Source organism: Panicum virgatum, chromosome 1K (assembly GCF_016808335.1).
Source record: "Panicum virgatum strain AP13 chromosome 1K, P.virgatum_v5, whole genome shotgun sequence".
NCBI classification, from domain to species: Eukaryota; Viridiplantae; Streptophyta; class Magnoliopsida; order Poales; family Poaceae; genus Panicum; species Panicum virgatum.
In genome coordinates, this window is record NC_053136.1 from 39,102,282 (window position 1) to 39,121,963 (window position 19,682).

The 19,682-nt window shown below is 44.8% G+C and overlaps 1 protein-coding gene across 1 annotated transcript; it reads right to left on the reverse strand.

The window, feature by feature from the left end:
* Nucleotides 1–15,383: 15,383 nt before the first annotated feature.
* LOC120706793 (serine/threonine-protein kinase Nek6-like) lies at nt 15,384–19,259 on the reverse strand. Its single transcript, XM_039991522.1, has 13 exons — nt 18,920–19,259; nt 18,718–18,784; nt 18,330–18,395; nt 18,149–18,195; nt 17,997–18,042; nt 17,786–17,866; nt 17,627–17,669; nt 17,495–17,541; nt 17,059–17,140; nt 16,905–16,954; nt 16,710–16,783; nt 16,583–16,634; nt 15,384–16,505 (listed from the first exon to the last, which is right to left on the reverse strand). Exons 1-13 carry the CDS (start codon nt 19,003–19,005, stop codon nt 15,651–15,653), a joined length of 1,596 nt encoding a protein of 531 aa, XP_039847456.1. The 5' UTR covers nt 19,006–19,259; the 3' UTR covers nt 15,384–15,650.
* Between the last annotated feature and the right edge of the window lie 423 nt (nt 19,260–19,682).

Genomic DNA, 19,682 nt, shown 5'->3' on the forward strand with positions numbered 1-19,682 from the left:
TGAGATACAGGTTCTTATCAAAGAGCTCGAACTTCTGAAGTGTCCTTTGCCTGACAAGTTTGTAGCTGGGTGCATAATCGCCAAGTTACCTTCCTCATGGAGGGATTTTGCCACTATTCTAAAACACAAGAGACATGAAATATCAGTTGAAAACCTGATAGCATCTCTTGATGTTGAAGAGAAAGTTCAGGCTAAGGATGCTTCTGAGAAAGGAGACGAGGGTAACTCTAGCGCCAACATGGTGCAGAAGAACCACCCACACAGCAAGAACAGAAAGGCAACCCACAAGCATGTCAAGACTACTACCTTCAAGAAGAAGAAGAACACAAATGCCAAAGGTTCTTGCTTCACGTGCGGTGAAGGGGGACACTTCGCAAGAGATTGTCCTAACCGTGCAGATCGCAAGGCAAAGGCGAGTCATGGATCAGCAGGATCCAAGGATGTCAACATGACAACTCTAGGCACCACTGAGGATGGGTACATTAATCTATCTACTGTTCTTTCAGTTTTTCAATCCACGAGTTGGTGGTTTGATACTGGTGCTAATGTTCATGTGTGTGCGGACATCTCTTTGTTCTCTTCTTATTAGGCCGTCCAAGGTTCAAGCGTGCTGATGGGAAACGGGTCACATGCTTCTGTTCATGGTGTTGGTATGATAGATCTGAAGTTTACTTCGGGGAAGATCGTGCAACTGAAGAACGTGCAGCATGTCCCAACTATCAACAAGAATCTAGTGAGCGGCTCCTTTCTATGCAAGGACGGGTTTAAGGTAGTGTTAGAGTCCAATAAATTAGTTGTGTCGAAATATGGACAATTCATTGGTAAAAGCTATGATTGCAGAGGCTTGTTCCGCCTTTCCCTTGCAGATTTTTGTAATAAGTCAGTGAACCATATTTGCGGTGTTGTTAATGATAATGCGAGTGTTTGGCACTCTCATTTATGTCACGTTAACTTTGGCTTGATGTCTCGATTATCCAGCATGTGTTTAATTCCGAATCTTACTGTTGCCAAAGGTTCAAAGTGCCATAGTTGTGTGCAATCGAAACAGCCTTGAAAGCCTCACAAGGCAGCTGAGGAGAGAAACTTGGCACCTCTTGAACTCATACATTCTGATCTGTGCGAAATGAATGGTGTGTTGACAAAAGGTGGAAAGAGATATTTCATGACTTTGATTGATGATGCGTCTAGATTTTGCTATGTTTACTTGTTGCAAACTAAAGATGAAGCGCTAGACTACTTTAAAATCTATAAGACCAAAGTTGAAAATCAACTAGAGAGAAAGATCAAACGTTTAAGGTCAGATCGTGGTGGTGAATATTCTCCCAAAATCTTTGATGAATTCTGTGAGGAACATGGCATTATTCACGAGAGGACGCCTCCCTACTCACCCGAGTCTAATGGGATTGCTGAGAGAAAAAACCGCACGTTGACTGACTTGGTTAACACCATGTTAGACATTGGTGGTTTATCTAAAGCATGGTGGGGGAGGCTTTGTTGACTGCGAGTCATGTCCTGAATAGAGTTCCTAACAGAAATAAAGAACAGACTCCATATGAGATATGGATGGGGAGAAAACCATCGCTTTCTTACTTACGCACATGGGGATGTTTGGCAAAGATAAATATTCCAATCAACAAGAAGCGCAAGTTGGGATCTAATATAGTGGATTGTGTCTTTATAGGATATGCTCAGAGGAGTATAGCTTATAGATTTTTAGTAGTTAAATCTGAGGTACCTGATATGCATGTTGATAGTATTATGAAATCTCGTGATGCAACATTTTTTGAGAATATCTTTCCAATGAAAGATATGCATAGCACTTCTAGATTTTCTTCTGAGATAACTCCTGAACGTGTTGCTCCTACTGTTTCTGAGACTTCTGAACAACCTGTAGAGCGTGAGGAAATCCTTGAGAAGGATGACAGTGAAGCTCCTCGGAGGAGCAAGAGACAAAGGGTTGCAAAATCTTTTGGTGATGAATTCACTGTGTACCTTGTGGAAGACACACCCACTACCATTGCTGAGGCATATGTATCTCCAGATGAAAATGATTGGAAAGAAGATGTCCAAAGTGAGATGGACTCGATTCTATCCAATGGTATGTGGGAACTCATTGAGTGACCCTATGGTTGTAAACCTGTGGGTTATAAATGGGTGTTAAAGAAGTAGCTTAGGCCTGATGGTACTATTGAGAAGTACAAGGCTCGGCTTGTGGCCAAAGGTTACACACAAAAAGAAGGCGAAGACTTCTTTGACACATACTCACCGGTTGCTAGATTGACTACTATTCGAGCACTTCTTTCCCTGGCTGCCTCATATGGTCTTATCGTTCATCAGATGGACGTAAAGACAGTTTTTCTGAATGGAGAGTTGGATGAGGAGATCTATATGGATCAGCCTGACGGGTTTGTAGTGAAGGGTCAAGAAAGCAAAGAGTGTAAATTATTGAAGTCTTTCTATAGCCTGAAATAAGCGCCTAAGCAATGGCATGAGAAGTTTGACAGAACTTTAACTTCTGCAGGCTTTGTCATAAATGAGGCTGATAGATGTGTGTACTATCGCTATGGTTGGGGTTCAGAAATCATATTGTGCTTGTATGTAGACGACATACTGATTTTTGGCACAAATATTGATGTGATCAATGAGGTCAAGTCTTTTCTATCAAAGAGTTTTGATATAAAAGATCTGAGAGAAGCTGATGTGATTCTAAACATCAAGCTGATTAAGGGTGAGAATGGGATTACTCTTTTGCAATCTCATTATGTGGAGAAGATATTGAGTCGCTTTGGCTATGTAGATAGTAAGCCTTCTCCAACCCCTTATGATCCCAGTGTGATACTCCGAAAGAACAAAAAAATTATGAAAGATTAGCTGAGATACTCCCAGATGATTGGTTCACTCATGTACTTAGCTAGCGCAACGAGGCCCGGCATATCTTTTGCTGTGAGCAAATTGAGCAGGTTCATGTCCAACCCGGGTACTGATCATTGGCATGCACTTGAAACGATTATGCGCTATCTAGTTGGTACTTATAGTTATGTGATTCACTATTCTGGGCACCCTGCTGTGTTTGAGGGATATAGTAATTCGAACTGGATATCTGATGCTGATGAGCTTTATACCACTAGTGGGTACATTTTTACCCTTGGAGGGGGTGCAATATCATGGAGGTCTTGCAAACAGACCATTTTGACGAGGTCAACTATGGAAGCAGAACTTACTGCTTTAGATACAGCCACTGTTGAGGCAGAGTGGCTGCGTGAGCTCTTGATGGACTTGCCTGTGGTTGAGAAACCAGTGCCGGCTATCCTTATGAACTATGACAATCAAACGGTGATAGTCAAAGTGAACAGTGCTAAGGATGATGCAAAGTCAGCAAGACACGTTAAAAGACGACTGAAGTCTGTCAGGAAGATGAGAAACTCCGGAGTAATAAGTGTAACTTATATTCAAACAGACAAAAACCTGGCAGATCCCTTTACAAAAGGGCTATCACGGAATGTGATAGAAGGTGCATCAAGGGAGATGGGTTTGAGACCCGTATAGTTACCATAGTAGCAACCTAACCTATGTGATCGGAGATCCCGTGAATTAGGACCTGGGAAGAACAAGCTATTGGATAACTGAGGAGAGTAATTTCTTTATAAACCCTCTCTAGATCAAGATGCAATACTCTCAGATGCTATATGATAGATTGGCTATGTGCCTTAATGTGTTTCTATTGGCTTGGTTAAGCAAAGATGCTGTCCTACAGAGTACTCTTGAAAGAAACACACCTATATGAGCCCGACTATTGAATGTCGCAGTCTATGAGACTTGGGTAATCTTTAGCAAGCTCATAAAGAGACCAGAGAGTATGACGTATATGCTCCACCCGCGGAGTAGGCTACTGACAGTCGTGTACTGGTTATGACTTTGAATGAAACTTGTTCACATCTAACTTGCAATTCAAGGCGTAGTCCATTGTTTAAGTTGTGAATAAGTGTAGCTTGAAGCTCTAGGTGAGAGTTCAACTTAACAGTCCTCACCGAAATGCCGGTATATCAAACGGTAGTGAGAAACAGGCGAATCTCTAAATGGGCATTTGAGATCTGGTGGGGGATTGTTAGATTTATGGGCTTGGCCCATATAAATAATCCTAATAAATCTCAAAGGCCCTTTAGCGCTAAGAGGAGGTACACCATCTATTAGTCCCGTATTACTAATGGATGAGGGTGTAGGGGATTTGTGTCCCAATAAATACGGACCACCTCTCTCATGAAAAAGTGCACCATAGATTGCTATACGTGGAGTCCCCTAGGTTGGGGAATTCATAAGAAGATCTAATCTGAGTTAGAGTTTTGCCTCCTATCGCTGCTGCGCCGCCACCGTAGTCTTCTCCATCCCGAGCGTCGGCGTGCACCGGCGAACGGGGGAGCAGGTCTCCGGAACCTTTCTCCTTTGAGATTCTGCACCGGGAGAGGGCGAATAAGGTTTTTGGGAAGCGCCCAGCGCGACTGCTTAACGATCTTCGCCACGGCTCGCCCTCCGTCCAAGTCTGGTGCTGCGGCGTATCGTCATCTGCGACGTCATCTGCTGCACTCCGTTCGCAGGACCGTCTTCGTCCCGTCAGCGCCTTTCATCTTTCCGAAGGCTAAAACTCAGTATGTATACTGTTGTTTAATCCAGTTCTTCATCATGTTTGCTGAGATGATCATGATCTGGTTGTGTCTTGCTACTAGTATGATAGAGTTGTTCATGCTAGATCTAGTCATGGTTATGATTTATTTATTTCAGAATTTAATCATGCAGTTGCTTAATTTTTCAACATTGGGAGCATGGACGGAAAAGGAGGCGACTTTTCAGCGCCCCGGGAACATTGATGCCCAACCACTAGTCCACACAAGACAAACATTCAGTACCTTTGGGTGCCCATTGGCTCTTTTATATGTTGCCCTGGGACTTGCAAGGACGATGTGAAGAAACTCAAGGGATGCAAATAAGCTAGGTTTTGTTTTCTTTCCCAACATTATTTCTTCAAGCTGGGGCAGGGGATGCCTCAGATGGAATACATGATGGAGCAATTGGCAACTAGACTAAACCCCAACCAGAAACCTCTGGTCTGTGTAGTTCCTTAGTGGGGCACGCATGAAGTGTCCATGCACTAAACTTAGCAGAGGGGTTTAATGGCCCATACACGCCTAATTATGCGACCCACTATACCTAAAGCCACACCACAATAACACAACATACTCTAATGATCCTCTCCTCCACAATCCATGCAAGAAACTAAAGTGGAACTGGACAGTTCCTCTGATAGTGGATGCATGCACGGTAATTGGTAAATCATGCATGGATGTGTTGCAGGTTACTATCAACCGGGGTTCGTGATATCTATCTTCCATAGCTTGACTCCAAAGCTGCTGGTTGATCTTTTTTTTTTGATCGTTTGTGGCTGTGGATGCAACACAGGTGCGGAGCCTGGGCTGATTTGCTGATCCGCCGGCCTGACGCATCAGTTGGGGGAGGAGTTGTGGTCATGTCCTGCTTTAATTTTTCTTCTTCTTTTTTTTTTGATCTCGTGTCCGCGCATGATCATCGATAGATGCTTATTCGCTTTGTGGGGTGTGGGGGCCATGGAACAATTTCTTCCCTATCTAGAGACTGTTTGATGCAGACCCGGAGGATGGGAAAGCTTTCAGGAGGTAGCTTGGGGTGGTGCCCCAGCTGAAAGCGTGTGCGCGTCTACTCCGACGTAGTTGCAGAGGCGAGCATAATATTGCAGCTCAAAGAGAAAAGTTTGTGTCAAAATATATGCATCCTGTATAATCTACCTTTGCATGCTCTTACCATGTACGTAGGACTAATCTATTATCTTAATACAATAATATTTAAAGAAACCACCACGTTGGCCGAGAGGTCTTAGAAATTCCCATGTTAATCTAAAAAAGAAAAGAATTTGCACCGTTGGATTTTACGAAGATCTAACGGTCTAAAAAAACTCAAGAGTCCATATCAAATATAATTAATAAATAGCTAATTTTGGAATTTAAAAATAAAGAAATAGAGAAGAGTCCATGCCCAATACAATTACTAAATACTTAGTTAAATTCGAAATTAAAAATTAAGGAAATTAATAGTCGGCTCCATATCAAATATGATTAATAAATAGCTAATTTTAGAATTTAAAAATAAATAAATTAGAACATGACCAAAGAGTCCATGCTCAATACAATTACTAATTAGTTAAATTCGGAATTAAAAAATAAGGTAATTAATAGTTGGCCAAAGAGTTCATATCAAATATAATTAATAAATAGCTAATTTCGGAATTTAAAAATAACAAAAGTATAACATGACCGAAGAGTCCATACTCAATACAATTACTAAATAGTTAAATTTGGAAATAAAAAAAATAAGAAAATTAATAGTTGACCAATATGTCCATATCAAATACAAGTAAACAAATAACGGTTTAAAAAACTAAAGAGTCCATATGAAATATAATTAATAAATAACTGATTTTGGATTTTAAAAATAAAGAAATTAAAACATGATCGAAGAGTTCATGCTAAATATGATTACTAAATAGTTCAATTCAGAATTAGAAAAATAAGAAAATTAATAGTTGATCAAAAGTTTATATCAAATACAACTAATTAAATAGAAAAAAAATAAAAAACAGTAGTTAATTTGTATAGCGAAGAAGCAAATTAGAAAGAAAACTAGCTAAAGAAATACTATATTCTACGTGTTATATTAGTAAGTGGCTGTTAAAAGAAGCCACGACATTCATTGAGTGGATCTAGATATTCTCATGTTAATCTAAATTTTTTTATACCATTGGATTTTATGAAGATCTAATGGTCTAGACTTATTCAAAGAATCCAAATCAAGCATGACTAATAATACATATATAAAATTTTTATGCAAAGAATTCATATAAATTACGAATAATATACATATTAAGTTTAGAATTTTAAAAATAGAAAAACAATCTATTGAAATAGAAAGCTAAATTTTGAATTAAAATCGATCTCCATGCAAGCATACAAGAGTGAGTTGAAGATGTTGGCCGTGGTACTTCAGATGCAAAATCGAGCCAAAACCAATCACCACCACCCATGGTTTGGTGACCATATGAGGAGGTGACAAAATATTAAACGGTGGTCAACCTTGCATGGTAGCTTGCGCTACATGAGGTCAAGACATCCTTTGCTGGCAACCAAGACAAGAATATAGGGGAAAGAATACGTATTTAAAATAAGAGGAGAGGGAGTGAGATTGAGCTGGTGGAGTTCAACGCATCCGAGCTTTGCGTCGGTCGATGTTCTGTGATAAATGTATTATGCCAATACCAAACTGACATGCTAGAACAAGAGATGCACATGACTGCTGCAGCATGTATGGTGCTTGATTGGTGGTGATAGCACTCACACTCAGATATTGGTGACATGCTTGATCATCGTCAAGCTTGCAACTGCAAACTCGGATAGTTACTTGCTCGGTGCTTTGAGAAGCTAGGACATGAAATTCGGCATCTCTGCGGCCGTCGTCATACTGGTAGCTTTTGGCATCCTAGACATAGGAATGTCCACAAGTAGTTCAAGGATCTGTTTTATGGCCAGAGCGAAAGCAAGCAACACGAACGATTCATTTGGCACTCCGAGTAGATCAAAGCAGACTTTGGAAGGTCAAGAGCAGATAGATGAATCAACACTGTTGGCGTGACAAACTTTTGGTCAAAGGAGTAAGGATAAGAAGAAAAAAAGGCTTCTTTGTAACTTTGATTTGTTTTCATCTCCCGTTTATGAAGATCTCATAGTAGACCCTGGCAGGTGGCTTGGTGGTTTCATACGAAGTGACAAGGCTCACATACATGCTGCCTAGACGCCTATTGGAACATCAGCCGACCAGTAACAACAAAAAATAGTGTGGTTGGGCAACCGGGGTAGTTACCATGGAAACGGAGTTTATGTAGACTCAGACGCCATATCAATTCATGCCACCAGCCACCTAGGGGAATATATGGTGCAAAAATATGCATGAAGGCGTGGCAACAGGGACACAATTGTTGTCCTTCACGCTCCAAAAAAAACTGCACATTGGAGGAGAGAGAACACCCTGCTAATCATTATATATGGAGATTGGATATAGTTCGGCCACAGGGTAAATTAAAGAGGTCGTAAGTATAGGATTCGGAAGAAGCAAGACTTTAGACATGGGGTGATCATTACAATGAAGGCTAACGGCATGTGGACTTGGAATTTCGATGGTCAGGTCCATCTTTCCACAATAAGACCATAAAATTTCAGTTAGTAATTCAAATTGCAACCATTGTATCTTCCATTTATAAATAATTTAATCATTTTCACTAAATGCTTTGATATGCCAACCTCTCTTAGAAATAAAACATGTAATATAAAAACTGTTAACTCAGCCATGTCTCCTTCTTAATATTAAGACTCTCTGACTAAAATTAAAATTACAAGATGTTTCTTTGTATTCTCTTTTAGCGTAAATTCATATTGCACAACACATGATGTGGTGACAAGGAAAAAAGACCACACCTCAATCCGGGCAATTTAGACAAAACAACAGTAATAAATCAACAAAACCAACTATATAATAATAATTTTTTTAAAAAAATATATAAATAATAAAACTAGCTGCCGCGCTATTTGCGCGGGGCACCGTGCTAGTTAAAATAATTAACAAAATGCTTAAATTTACTTTGCTTGTGTGTACTCACAATTTTAGATGCTCACATACAATTCCCCATGCTAGATAGCTAAAATTACAATTTCGGCGGGGTCTACCCACTAATTAGTTTTTACTTTTGCTTTTGTGCGCTCACTCCATGATGATCAATCAAGGCCTTATTATCCTCATCGATGCATGCACGAGACTGAATTATTCTCTTATTATCCAGGAGGGGGAGGAGATGACTGATGAGATTGATTGAGAGCAACGCAGCATCGGAATGCAAAGAAGCCCAATCCGGCTTTGTTGCTTCGCGGCTAATCAAGCTACCACACCACCACCTGATGGATCATGGATGGACGATGGATCCCTTACTTTCCTCCCTCCAGGCTCCAGATAAGAGCGGGATGTCTACTCATCACACGTGCGACTAGCCACCATATCATCGCACACATCCGTTGAATATAATAATGTCCCAGAATAAAATAAAAATGTTCCGAACAAGATAAATAAAAATAAAATGTTTCAAAATAATATAAATAGCTTCTCGAAAAAAATAATATAAATAACAATTGTTTTAAAATATTCTATTTTGTTCTGGAGCATTTACCTTCAACGGATGTGCTAAGATGATACAACTGCTAGTCGCACTAGCCATATGAATAGACGCCCCGATAAGGCTGGTTCCAACACTGGGTCTGCAGCCCCAGCCCGCAGCCACAGCCACATCAGCGCCACGTCAGCTCTCGCCAGCCCACTCGACCCCAGCGCTCCATCAGTGAGCCTGCAGCCTCAGCCCACAGCCACGTCAGCGCCACATCAGCTTTTCCATTCCAGACTTAACCATTTCAGAACGCGTTCTTTTATAATTTAAATGGACACAATAACCTCATTTTATTAAATTTAAAAATTCGGAAATTACATAAAAATTCGAAATAAAAATTACACGACAATTTAAAATAAAGGAAATTACATAAGAATAAAAAAATTACATAAATCTAATGATGATTTTTGTTCCAAACATGCTCAATCAAATCCCTCTGAAGCTGTGAATATACTTGCCCTGATGTCATCGCGGCCTCTCTCTGAAGGCGAATTGCTAGACTCGGCGGTGCGTTGTAGTGGATCGCTGGTCCGACGAAAGAAGTGACAGTCTCATAGTTTTCGTCAAACGATCCGCCTCGCTCGTCATCGATGATCATGTTGTGCAAAATAATGCAAGCACACATGATCAACCCAAGAGTACGTTGAGAGTAAGAATGTCCGGGAATGGCGAGTATGTTGAACCTCTTCTTCAATATCCCGAATGCACACTCAACATCTTTCCGCACTGATGCTTGCTGCTCTGAAAAAAAGCGATGCTTCTCCAGTTGTGGAAGAGGCACGCCCTTCATGAACACCGGCCACGAGGGATATATACCGTCAGCAAGGTAGTATCCCATATTGTACTCATGGTTGTTCACGGTAAAGCGCACCGTGGGCTCCTGTCCTCTAATGGCATCAGTGAACAACGGGGACTGATTGAGCACGTTGATATCGTTGTTGGATCCCGCAACACCAAAAAAGGCATGCCAGATCCAACGGTCATATGAGGCTACGGCTTCAAGGATGATGGTTGGATGCTTGATGTCCCCCCTGGTAAATTGGCCCTGCCAACCCACTGGACAATTGCTCCACTGCCAGTGCATACAATCGATGCTCCCTAACATACCAGGAAACCCACGCTCCTCTGCCTTAGCTAGTAGACGCTGAAGATCCGACTCAGTAGGCCGACGATAGAATTCAGCCCCATAACACTCAATGATGCCCTCACAAAAATTCTCTAAACACTCTAAAGCAGTAGATTTACCTAACTCGAGGTACTCATCGATCGAATCTGCGGCTATGCCATACGCTAACAGGCGCAAGGCAGCAGTACACTTTTGCAAAGGAGATAAACCTCTACGTCCAGTGGCATCAACTCTTTCAGTGAAATATGAAGAATATTCACCTAACCTTTCCGTAATACGTAGGAAAAGACTCCTACGCATACGGTACCTTCGCCGGAAGTAGTTGGGAGGATAGATACAGTTGTCGGTGAAGTAGTCGTTGAGCAGCCTGGTGTGAGCGTCTTCGCGATCACGATGGATGTAGCGACGAGGACCCCGCCGTCTTGAGGATGAAGCTTCCATCTGCGCCTTCAGCGCGGCGATCGTATCCTCAACGGCGGCGAAGAGAGCATCGCCTAGCCCGTCGCTTGAACTCGAAGAAGACATGGCGTGGGTGAGGAAGTGAGTGAAATGGGGAGTGAGAGGTGTGGAATGAGCTCCAACCAGCCCTCTCTATTTATAGATGAGTTGGGGACGAAATTTGTGATTTTTTGGAATTTTTTTCGAATTTTTTGGAGTTCAAACGGTCAAAAAACGGCTAATTACAACGGCTAGCTGACGTGGCAGCCGTTGGCCAATCACAGAGCGCCATGTGGCAGCCGACCGGACGCCGGGTCGGTACCGACTGGCCGGTACCGACCGCGCGCGGCTCCAACGCCGGTCGGTACCGACCGCCCGGCCGGTCGGTAGCGCTACCGCCCCGCGCTCTCGGTTTCCGCGCTTACCGACCGGCGGGGGTCGGTAGCCGGGTCGGTACCGACCGGCGGGGTCGGTACCGACCCCGTTGGAACCAGCCTAAGAGCATAACCAAGGCAGGCGCCAAGCGCATCGATAGTCGCCATGCATGTCGCTACTGTATCCGGCTACATAGATGCTGTCCTGGATTTGCTGCTGCCACTCCCGACATGCGCGCCGGCCCCCACTCATACTGTTGCTAACTGTTTATATATAAATACAGTACTCGTAGCAGCAATAATATTCATGCTAACGGTGGTATCGTGTAGCTAGGGGCATAATTTTTGGCTGACGGACCGAGAGTGCTTTTATTGTCTGAGGCTGTGGTCGAGCACCTCTCTAGTCTCTACCTTTTGGGTTGAAACCTACTACTGTCTTCTCTGTCGTGCCTGTCGCTTTAAGAGAAACAATGTCGATTATCTACTTTGAGTTGCTATTTCAGCGCTGTAGGGTAGCTAGCGGACCAGGTCTCTCTTCTCTTCCGGTTGCCTCCGGTGACGATTCGGTCTACGCCTAATAAGGGAAAAAATAAAGAAAATCAGATGAGGATTTAGCCTTAGATGCCAATGGTCGAGTAAACTGTGACCTCAGCAGAATGAGTAGTGACTGGCACCGGACTTCATGGGCTTCCATCTATCAGACCAAACATCAACCCCGCCCGCCTCACCACCCACCGGTCACCAAAGGCCCAAACTGGAACTCTGTTAAAAAATATAGGGCCCAAACTGGAACAACAGTGCCGCCAGCCTCCCAGCGCGCGTTGGTCGGAAATATTAAGAGTCGCACTGTGACTGTTGGTTAAACCATCACATAAGTTGTAATATTTTTTGAATATTGTTTCTGCATTCGAGAAAATGTTCCCAAAAAATCATCCAACTGTGATCTTGTTTTGAAGATTCGTCGTAAGTAACACAACTCAATTTTCCTTTTGCAGTCGCCCGTGAGTTTCAAAACTCACGGACGATTCCCCTCACATGTCATGCCATCCGGCTCCCCCCTTCCCCCTCCCCTTTCCTTTTTTTCCTTTCCCCTTATCCCTCTCACTTTCCTCTCCTCCTTCTCCCCTTTCCTCCCTCCCAGATCCAACAGGGAGGCTCCCGAGGAGAAGCAGCGCGGCGGCAGGGGCGGAACTGGCGCGGCGTCGGGGGCGGAGGGGACGCGGCAGCGGCGGCGGGGTGGCGCGGCGCCGGGGGCAGAGGGGACGCGGCAGCGGCGGCGGCAGGGGCGGAACTGGCGCGGCGTCGGGGGCGGAGGGGACGCGGCAGCGGCGGCGGGGTGGCGCGGCGCCGGGGGCGGAGGGGACGCGGCAGCGGCGGCTGGGTGGCGCGGCGCCGGAGGAGGTTGTAGCGAAAATGGCCTCTCATGCCATATTTCAATATAATGTTTTGGCGATTGATGACACACACAATACTTGGACTAATGTGATTGTTAAGATGACTATTCTCAGCCTTTTAGGTTCAAGTGATGACAAAGAGAAGAGAGACGTAGCAAGGCCCGAAGGGCCACCCCTACGGGGGTTCCGCTGAAGAAATTCAATACACCGGTTGAACCGATGTTAAGGAAAAGACATACGCCGGTGTAATTGTCCAGAAGCTGGAAACTGAAGATACACTCACCGGATTAACCGACGTTGAAGAAAATGCATACGTCGGTGCATTGCCAAACGAAGACCGATGAAAATACATACACCGGTTGAACCGACGATGCATCGGTCAATTGCATCGGTTCAGTTGTCCAGAGAGGTGGTTTTTGGAGGAACGTGAAGAAGTTACAATCACCGGTTAAACCGACGCTAATTTTACATACACCGGTTGATTGCATCGGTTAAACCGGCGATACACCGGTTAATTGCTAACGGCTAGTTTTTCAAGTAGCAGTTTACATACACCGGTTAAATCGACGATGGCTTTGGAGGTACGTCGGATTAACCGGCGTTAAGCGTTTTTCTGGCAGCTTTTCTCCAACGGCTATATTTGCTTGGGCTGCCTATATATACCCCTAAGGCCGGGTCATTTGAGAGTGCTGGAGTTCAAGGAAGTATACAAGAGCTAAAGATCATCTCCAACCACCATAGAGCTTCATTGTACATCATATAGGCTTAAGCACATTTGTGAGAGTGCTTAGTGCTTGTTTAGGCTTAGTTCTTGAGAGAACTAGCTTGAGAGAAAGCCTTGCTGCGGCAATCAATTTGTGTACTCGTCGTGTGACCCTCCGACTTAGTGTGGAGTGGCAACGACACTTTGTGCGGGGAAGGAGGCCCCTACTTGGTGTTAAAGCTCTAAGATAGTGAAGACGGTGCCGTGGTGACGCTTCGAGATAGACGGTGGCGGTGACCTCGTCTTTGTGACTTGGCGTCACTTAGCCTTTGCTTGTCGGGAGCCTTGGAGGCGTGGCAAGACGGTGATCAAGCGAAGAGACTCGGCATCCCACTTGTTCTTTGTGAGCAAGTGGCCGTGGACGTAGGGAGGGACTTTGGTGTCCTAACCGAACCACGTTAAATCGTGTGTCTTGGTGTCTTCACGGGAGTTTGCATATCCTCTCCATTACCGCTTTAATTACCGCATTACGTTTCCGCATTTACTCTATCTTGCGTTCCTTTACTTTCCTAGTTAGTTTGGTTAGGATTGGCTATAGGTTGCAAGTCTTTTGGGGTAAGTAGAGGGTAGCATAGATAAACCTTAGTCATAACTAGCATGTGTAGGATGTGTTAGGTTTATCTTATGCAATTAGATTGAGCCCTAGGATAGAAAAACGATTAGCGACTCTATTCACCCCCTCCCCCTCTAGGGTCGGACACCCCGGTGATCCTTACAGAGGTGGTGGCGCGGCGCCGGCGGCGGGGGAGATGCAGTTTTTTTCTTTTATTTTTTGATGATTTTTTATGTTACAATCCTTTTTTGATGCACTTTTTTTTACAAAATTTTTTTACCCGAGTTTTTTTTGTTTTTGGGACGAAAAAAGTTTTTTTACCTAAGTTTTATTTGTTTGGATGTTCAATTTTTTTCTCATAAATTTTTTCCCCTCTTCCTATTTCTCAAAATATTTTTTCTGAAAGAAATTTTTGTCACAAAACGATAAAAAGTTATTAAAAAAAATTGGTCGGAAATTGACCATACAGATCCCTCCTTACAGTCGGCCACAAATTAGAAAATCCCGTAACACAGTGATAAAATCAGATTTTGATTTGAATATACAATTTTAAAAAAAATTAAAAATATAATTATGTGACATCTTAACTGGCTTGGTCGGCTGGGTGGGTGGAGCGGCTCGTCTGCCGTCGCCGCCGTCCGAACTGCGCCGTGAACACCGTCTCCTCCTCTCCTCCGGAGTGGAGCCGATAGATACTCCACCTCCTTCGGTAATTAACCAGGCAACCACCCTCGCGTTTGCTCAACGTAGTACATTTCAACAACTAGCGTCCCACCGACCGGTTTCACTCCCGAATGCCCTCTCCAGAGTGAGAGTTCAGCAATCCATTCCTGACCGTCGTACAGCAAGCTACCTCGTGCGCTGGAGCCGTGCTGGGATGACGACGAATCCTTAGAGGAAAGGAAAGGATTAGCTTGGCCTAGCTTGGAAGCATGGCGCGGCGCAACGATTCAACGGAAGAGGTGAGGGGAGCGAGGCGTTTCCCCGTATTCCCCTCCTGCAAAGGTGAAAGGTACAAAGTACAGAGCCTGCTGGCTGTGGCTTCCAAGCACGGCAAGGGCGCTCCTTTCACTGCGCTGCTGAAGAAAAGGCTGGCAAGCCTGTCCACGAAAGGGAGTTGATAGTTGATCTGCAGACAAGAAGCATGACACAGGCAAGATCGCACTCCATCTGCAGAGGACCGTTGCCACTTGGCCCACTTGCCAGCCACAGAGCCACTAGTCTGCCGACAGCCAGGTACTCCGCGGTATGGGTTTACTACGAGACATCACGAGGAAATGTGCCTGTTTGGTTGCCGTTCGGTGTTGCAAGATCAGAATGAAACGATGCGAATTCAGAACAGCCTCGATCTGTTCATTGCCGCAGCCAAATTCAGAACTGATTCTGTGTATCCATTCAGACATTCAGTCATTCCTGTTAGCAGGCTATATGAAAACTACATTCGACCAATGATTTGGAGTTCTTATGAGGAATGAAAATTTACATGACTTAGTGTTTGTAGAAGCAGACAAGCAGCACATGCTATTTTTGTATAATAAATAGCCGATAAATAGTCTGCAGGCGCACACAGTGCCCAGTGTCATGCAAACCATATACATCAAGATTTTAAATAAAACTCAAGCCTCATTAATCACAAATCATGGATTCTTGAGAAGCTATGTACACTCTCGAAATAGCACGTGGTTTTGAAAATGAAATCCTCAAATTTATCTAATGTTACAGAAGCTTTGTTGGGGACTCTCCAAACTTCGGTGGCGACATGAGGCTCTTCGTCAGCCATATTGCTGTCTCTCGAGACGACACGGCTCCTTCGCCGAATGGTCGGAGAACACCTGCAAGCTCCTCGAGCCTCTCCTGCTCCAGGAGCTTTGCACAAAGCTCTAGGAGTGACTCCAGAGCGTCGGCTCTCTGCTGAACTATGTTCAGATGATCCCACTCAGCCGGTGTGCTTTCTGTATGCACGAGTTTTAGCGTGCTGATTGGTGATGATTCCTCTGTCATAGTTGTGTCACCTGAGCCTGGCTTTGGTACTTGATAAGAGCGTGGCTTCACATCCTTCCTTTCTTCTTGCACAACTCCAATTGTCAATTCCTCATTTGGTATTGGCGCCTCATCAGGTTTTTGATTTGACGCACTGACGGGGGCCTCATCTTTTATGTTGCTGGTTCTTATAGCTTTAAGACGTATGGGCGAATCAATCTGTCGATCAGTTGTTGCCATCAAGTTCTCTTCTGCATGCTGAAGTGATAAAACATTGCTGCTCTCTGGCTCTTTGTTTCTGGCATCTAGATCCCCCGGCATTTGCAAAATCAAGGCTTCCTGGGTACCAATGGTTGATACGTCAGAAAAGTTTGTGGAGCTGTATCCTTCCACATTGTGCTCTGTTGCAGTTTCTAATGTTCCGTTGGATCCATTGGCTTTGACAGTTCTCTTTCTGCCATTGCTTGGCTTCCTTGACTGCTTGTCTCCCAGGTTACTTTTGGTGGGCTTCACTGGAAGATAGATTGGTGAACAGCTGCATGATTCGGCAAGATATGGTTGCAGGTGTGGATGCCTCAATAGTTCTCCAGCCTGTAAAATTTTCAGGGGATGTTAGTCTTGTGTCGGTGCCTTTGATTGAAACAGTTAACTGACTTTTTTAGACTTACAGTTGGCCTATGTTCTGGATTTTTCCTTAGCATGCTCTTCACTATCTGCTTCCTGAGAAAGAAAAGCTAGTTTAGTAGATTCTTTTTTATAATCTACTAATCGGGCACTCATAGATTAGGTACTCACAGTGCTGATGAGTATATTGGGGGCATTGGAGATATTGAATATCTGTTTATTTTGTTAACCAATGCTGCCATGTCCTTCACAAAATACAAAGGGAAAAAGTTCATAAGTTTCCTTTAGCATTTAGCTGTCATGTCCTTCCCAGACTGTACAAATATTGGAGTAGTTATCCTTTAGCAGTATTGTATCAGCACTTACTGTAGCTCTGAATGCAGGGCGGTGTGCCAAAATCTCAAACATACAGCAACCTGATTGTAAAAGATAAACAGGGTTTCCACAGCTGTTTATTTCTGACATGCATACATAATACAAGACCAGAAGCTAACTTTTAAGAGAAGTATGGGGAGCTCACCAAGTGACCATATGTCAGATTTGTATCCATAAGGTATGTCTGCTAGTATTTCTGGACACATGTAGTTTGGGGTTCCTACGACCTGAAATTGCATGCATTGAAATTTAATCTGTGAACCCAGAGCCATTATGAGCTCTTTTCATCAAAATATTGCTCAGCATGTTCTTGGGCCTTGGGATATTTTAGTGGGAATATGCTGAAACAATCCCACTCATTTGCCAAATCTGTTGTACATAATGTGATTGAAATATCAAATGCCATACAGGACATACTAGTGACAAAAATCATGGAATAATATATGCTGTCCTTCAGTTTGCGAACTGTACATGATTAGTGCAAGAATTGAGTATAATGTCCTAATTCCTACCCGAAATGTGTTTTGCTAGTACATTTACTGATTCACATAAAAAGAAACTTGAAAGTGGGTGAGTCGTACCGATGAGGCAAGGTCCTCCATGAGCAGTTTCGCCAACCCAAAGTCAGCTGTCAAGGAGAGGGAAAATTATACTGTTATTTGATAAAGACTGACTCAGTAATTTAGCACTTGCACACACTATCTGCATCTTACCAAGTCTGATGTTGTTATCCCTTGTCAATAAAATGTTGGAACACTGCAGGGCAGCAGGAGATGAGATGTTAGGTGAGTATGATGATTCTCGATACCTAACAAATTGACCTACAAACTTGCAAGCGATGGTAAATTTATTTGTTTTTTTTTTGTTTTTACCTTGAGATCGCGGTGGAGCACCCGGTTACAGTGCAGGTAATCAAGGGCGAGGAGCAATTGTGTGAACCACCGGCAGACCCTCTAGCATCACATGAGAAGGCAGAGGTAATAAGTTTAGGACCTTGAATCAATCTCCATTGCTTTTGGGTGAAGCTGTAAATTCCACCAATACTTTATCTAGTTCTGTAGTTACACTAACAGCTTTTATTACCTCTTCAGAGAAGAGTACGCCTCTTGCCTTCTTGATCCTCTCCGCCCTGCAATTCCAATGTTGGTACTAATTTAGGACAAGATGGATGGTAATTCCTACCAGCAATGGAGTTACCAAAAGAAGAAGAAAAAAGAGAGAGGGGAGTCGCTTACATGTCGCCTCCTTCGCAGTAGCTTGTGACGATGCAGACGGAGGTCCCCTGCAACCACCAAATAAACCCGGTTGAGTTCGCTATCGTGGGGACGCGACACATGCGCGCGGTGGAGCATGGGGAAGGAGTTTAAGGATTGGGCGAAACCGCGAAAGGAACCGAATTTAGCACGGAAGGTGTACCTCGTCCACCCAACCGTCCTTGTACTCGACGATGTACGGGTTGCTGAGGCTTGCCATTAGGGACATCTGCGGCGGGAAGCGAGAGAAGAGCAGGTACCCGCGTCACTTGCTTCTTCGAACGGAGAATGAACTGAATCGGGCGCGAATTCGAGAAAAAAACAGCGATTTTTTTTTTGTTTGTTCCGTTCCTTCTCATGGATCAATAACTGTTTTTTTTTCCTACTTGCTACTGCAGGAGCTAGGAGCAGCCGCTGGCTGCTTTGCCTTGGTGCATATGCAGGCGTGGGCATGGCCGGCGGCGCCTCCGGAGCAGACTCTGCGTGCTTGGCGGCGGAGCGGAATGGGGAACAGATTCGAGTCAATCGGAGAAGGGTTTTTATCATCTTACCTCCTGGTAGGCGGTCCGCTGGAACTTGTCGTTCTGCTTGGAGAGGCGGATCTTCTTCATCACGTACCTGCGACAACCGGCGGCGGCGGCAACAACAGAGTGAGAGAGAGAGAGAGAGAGAGAGGGGAGGAACCGGGAATCGCCGGGAGAGCGGAGAAATCAATCAGAGCAGATAGAGTCTGTCCGGCGAAACGTGAATCACCTCTTGCGCTCGGCCCGGTGGAGGACGAGGTAGGCGGAGCCGTAGGCGCCCCGGCCGATCTGCTCCACCACCTCGTACTGCTCCATCCCCTCTCCCTGCTCCTGGTTCCTGCCGTTGCGAGCTAGTAGAGCCGACGGCCGCGGCGGGTGCGCGAGTGGAATGGTGCGCGCGCGGGGCTCGTGATTATTTGTGCTGCGCTGCGGCGCACGCGTGTGGAAGGGGGAGGAGCCGCGCCAATGATGGCGGGCGCGCCCTGCCGCTCTCGCCGTATTACTCCTGCGTGTCGGGTAGCCTGTCCGCCCGGCAGAGGCGGCGACGCGGACGGAGACCGGCCGACGGGACGGGTGTTAATTGCATCGGCGGGCGCGCTTAGCGTGGCGATCACGGGGGGATTAGGGTGGTGGTTACGGCTGGCGTGCTGGTCATGGAACTGACCAAACCGCTGTCGATTGATTGATTGGCTGATTAATCCATCGACGGACGCGGGCATCTCGTCTCTCTCTCTCCCGGGCGTGGTGGTGACGTCGCGCGGCGTGCTGCAGGAGAGTGGTGGAGGGAACGTTTGCTCGCGCCGGCGGGGGGCCCGGGGCGCAGGTGGTGAGAGGTGGATGATGGGCCCTTTCCTTCGTCTTCTCCTCCTCTGATGTGTGATCTCATGATGTGTGTGTTTTCTGTGCTCGGTTGTGTCAATCTATGGCCATGTTTGGTTTGGACCGAGAAAAATTTCGCAAAAACTTTTTACATCTTTAACTACTAATTTAGA

Bases quoted from the DNA above. Each gene is read 5' to 3' on its own strand.
- LOC120706793 (XM_039991522.1), bottom strand. From the start codon at position 19,005: ATGGAGCAGTACGAGGTGGTGGAGCAGATCGGCCGGGGCGCCTACGGC. The intron at 18,196-18,329 runs GTACACCTTCCG...TGGTGGTTGCAG, and splicing joins AGGACGGTTGGGTGGACGAG to GGGACCTCCGTCTGCATCGT. The intron at 16,955-17,058 runs GTGAGCTCCCCA...TTTTACAATCAG, and splicing joins ATCTGACATATGGTCACTTG to GTTGCTGTATGTTTGAGATT.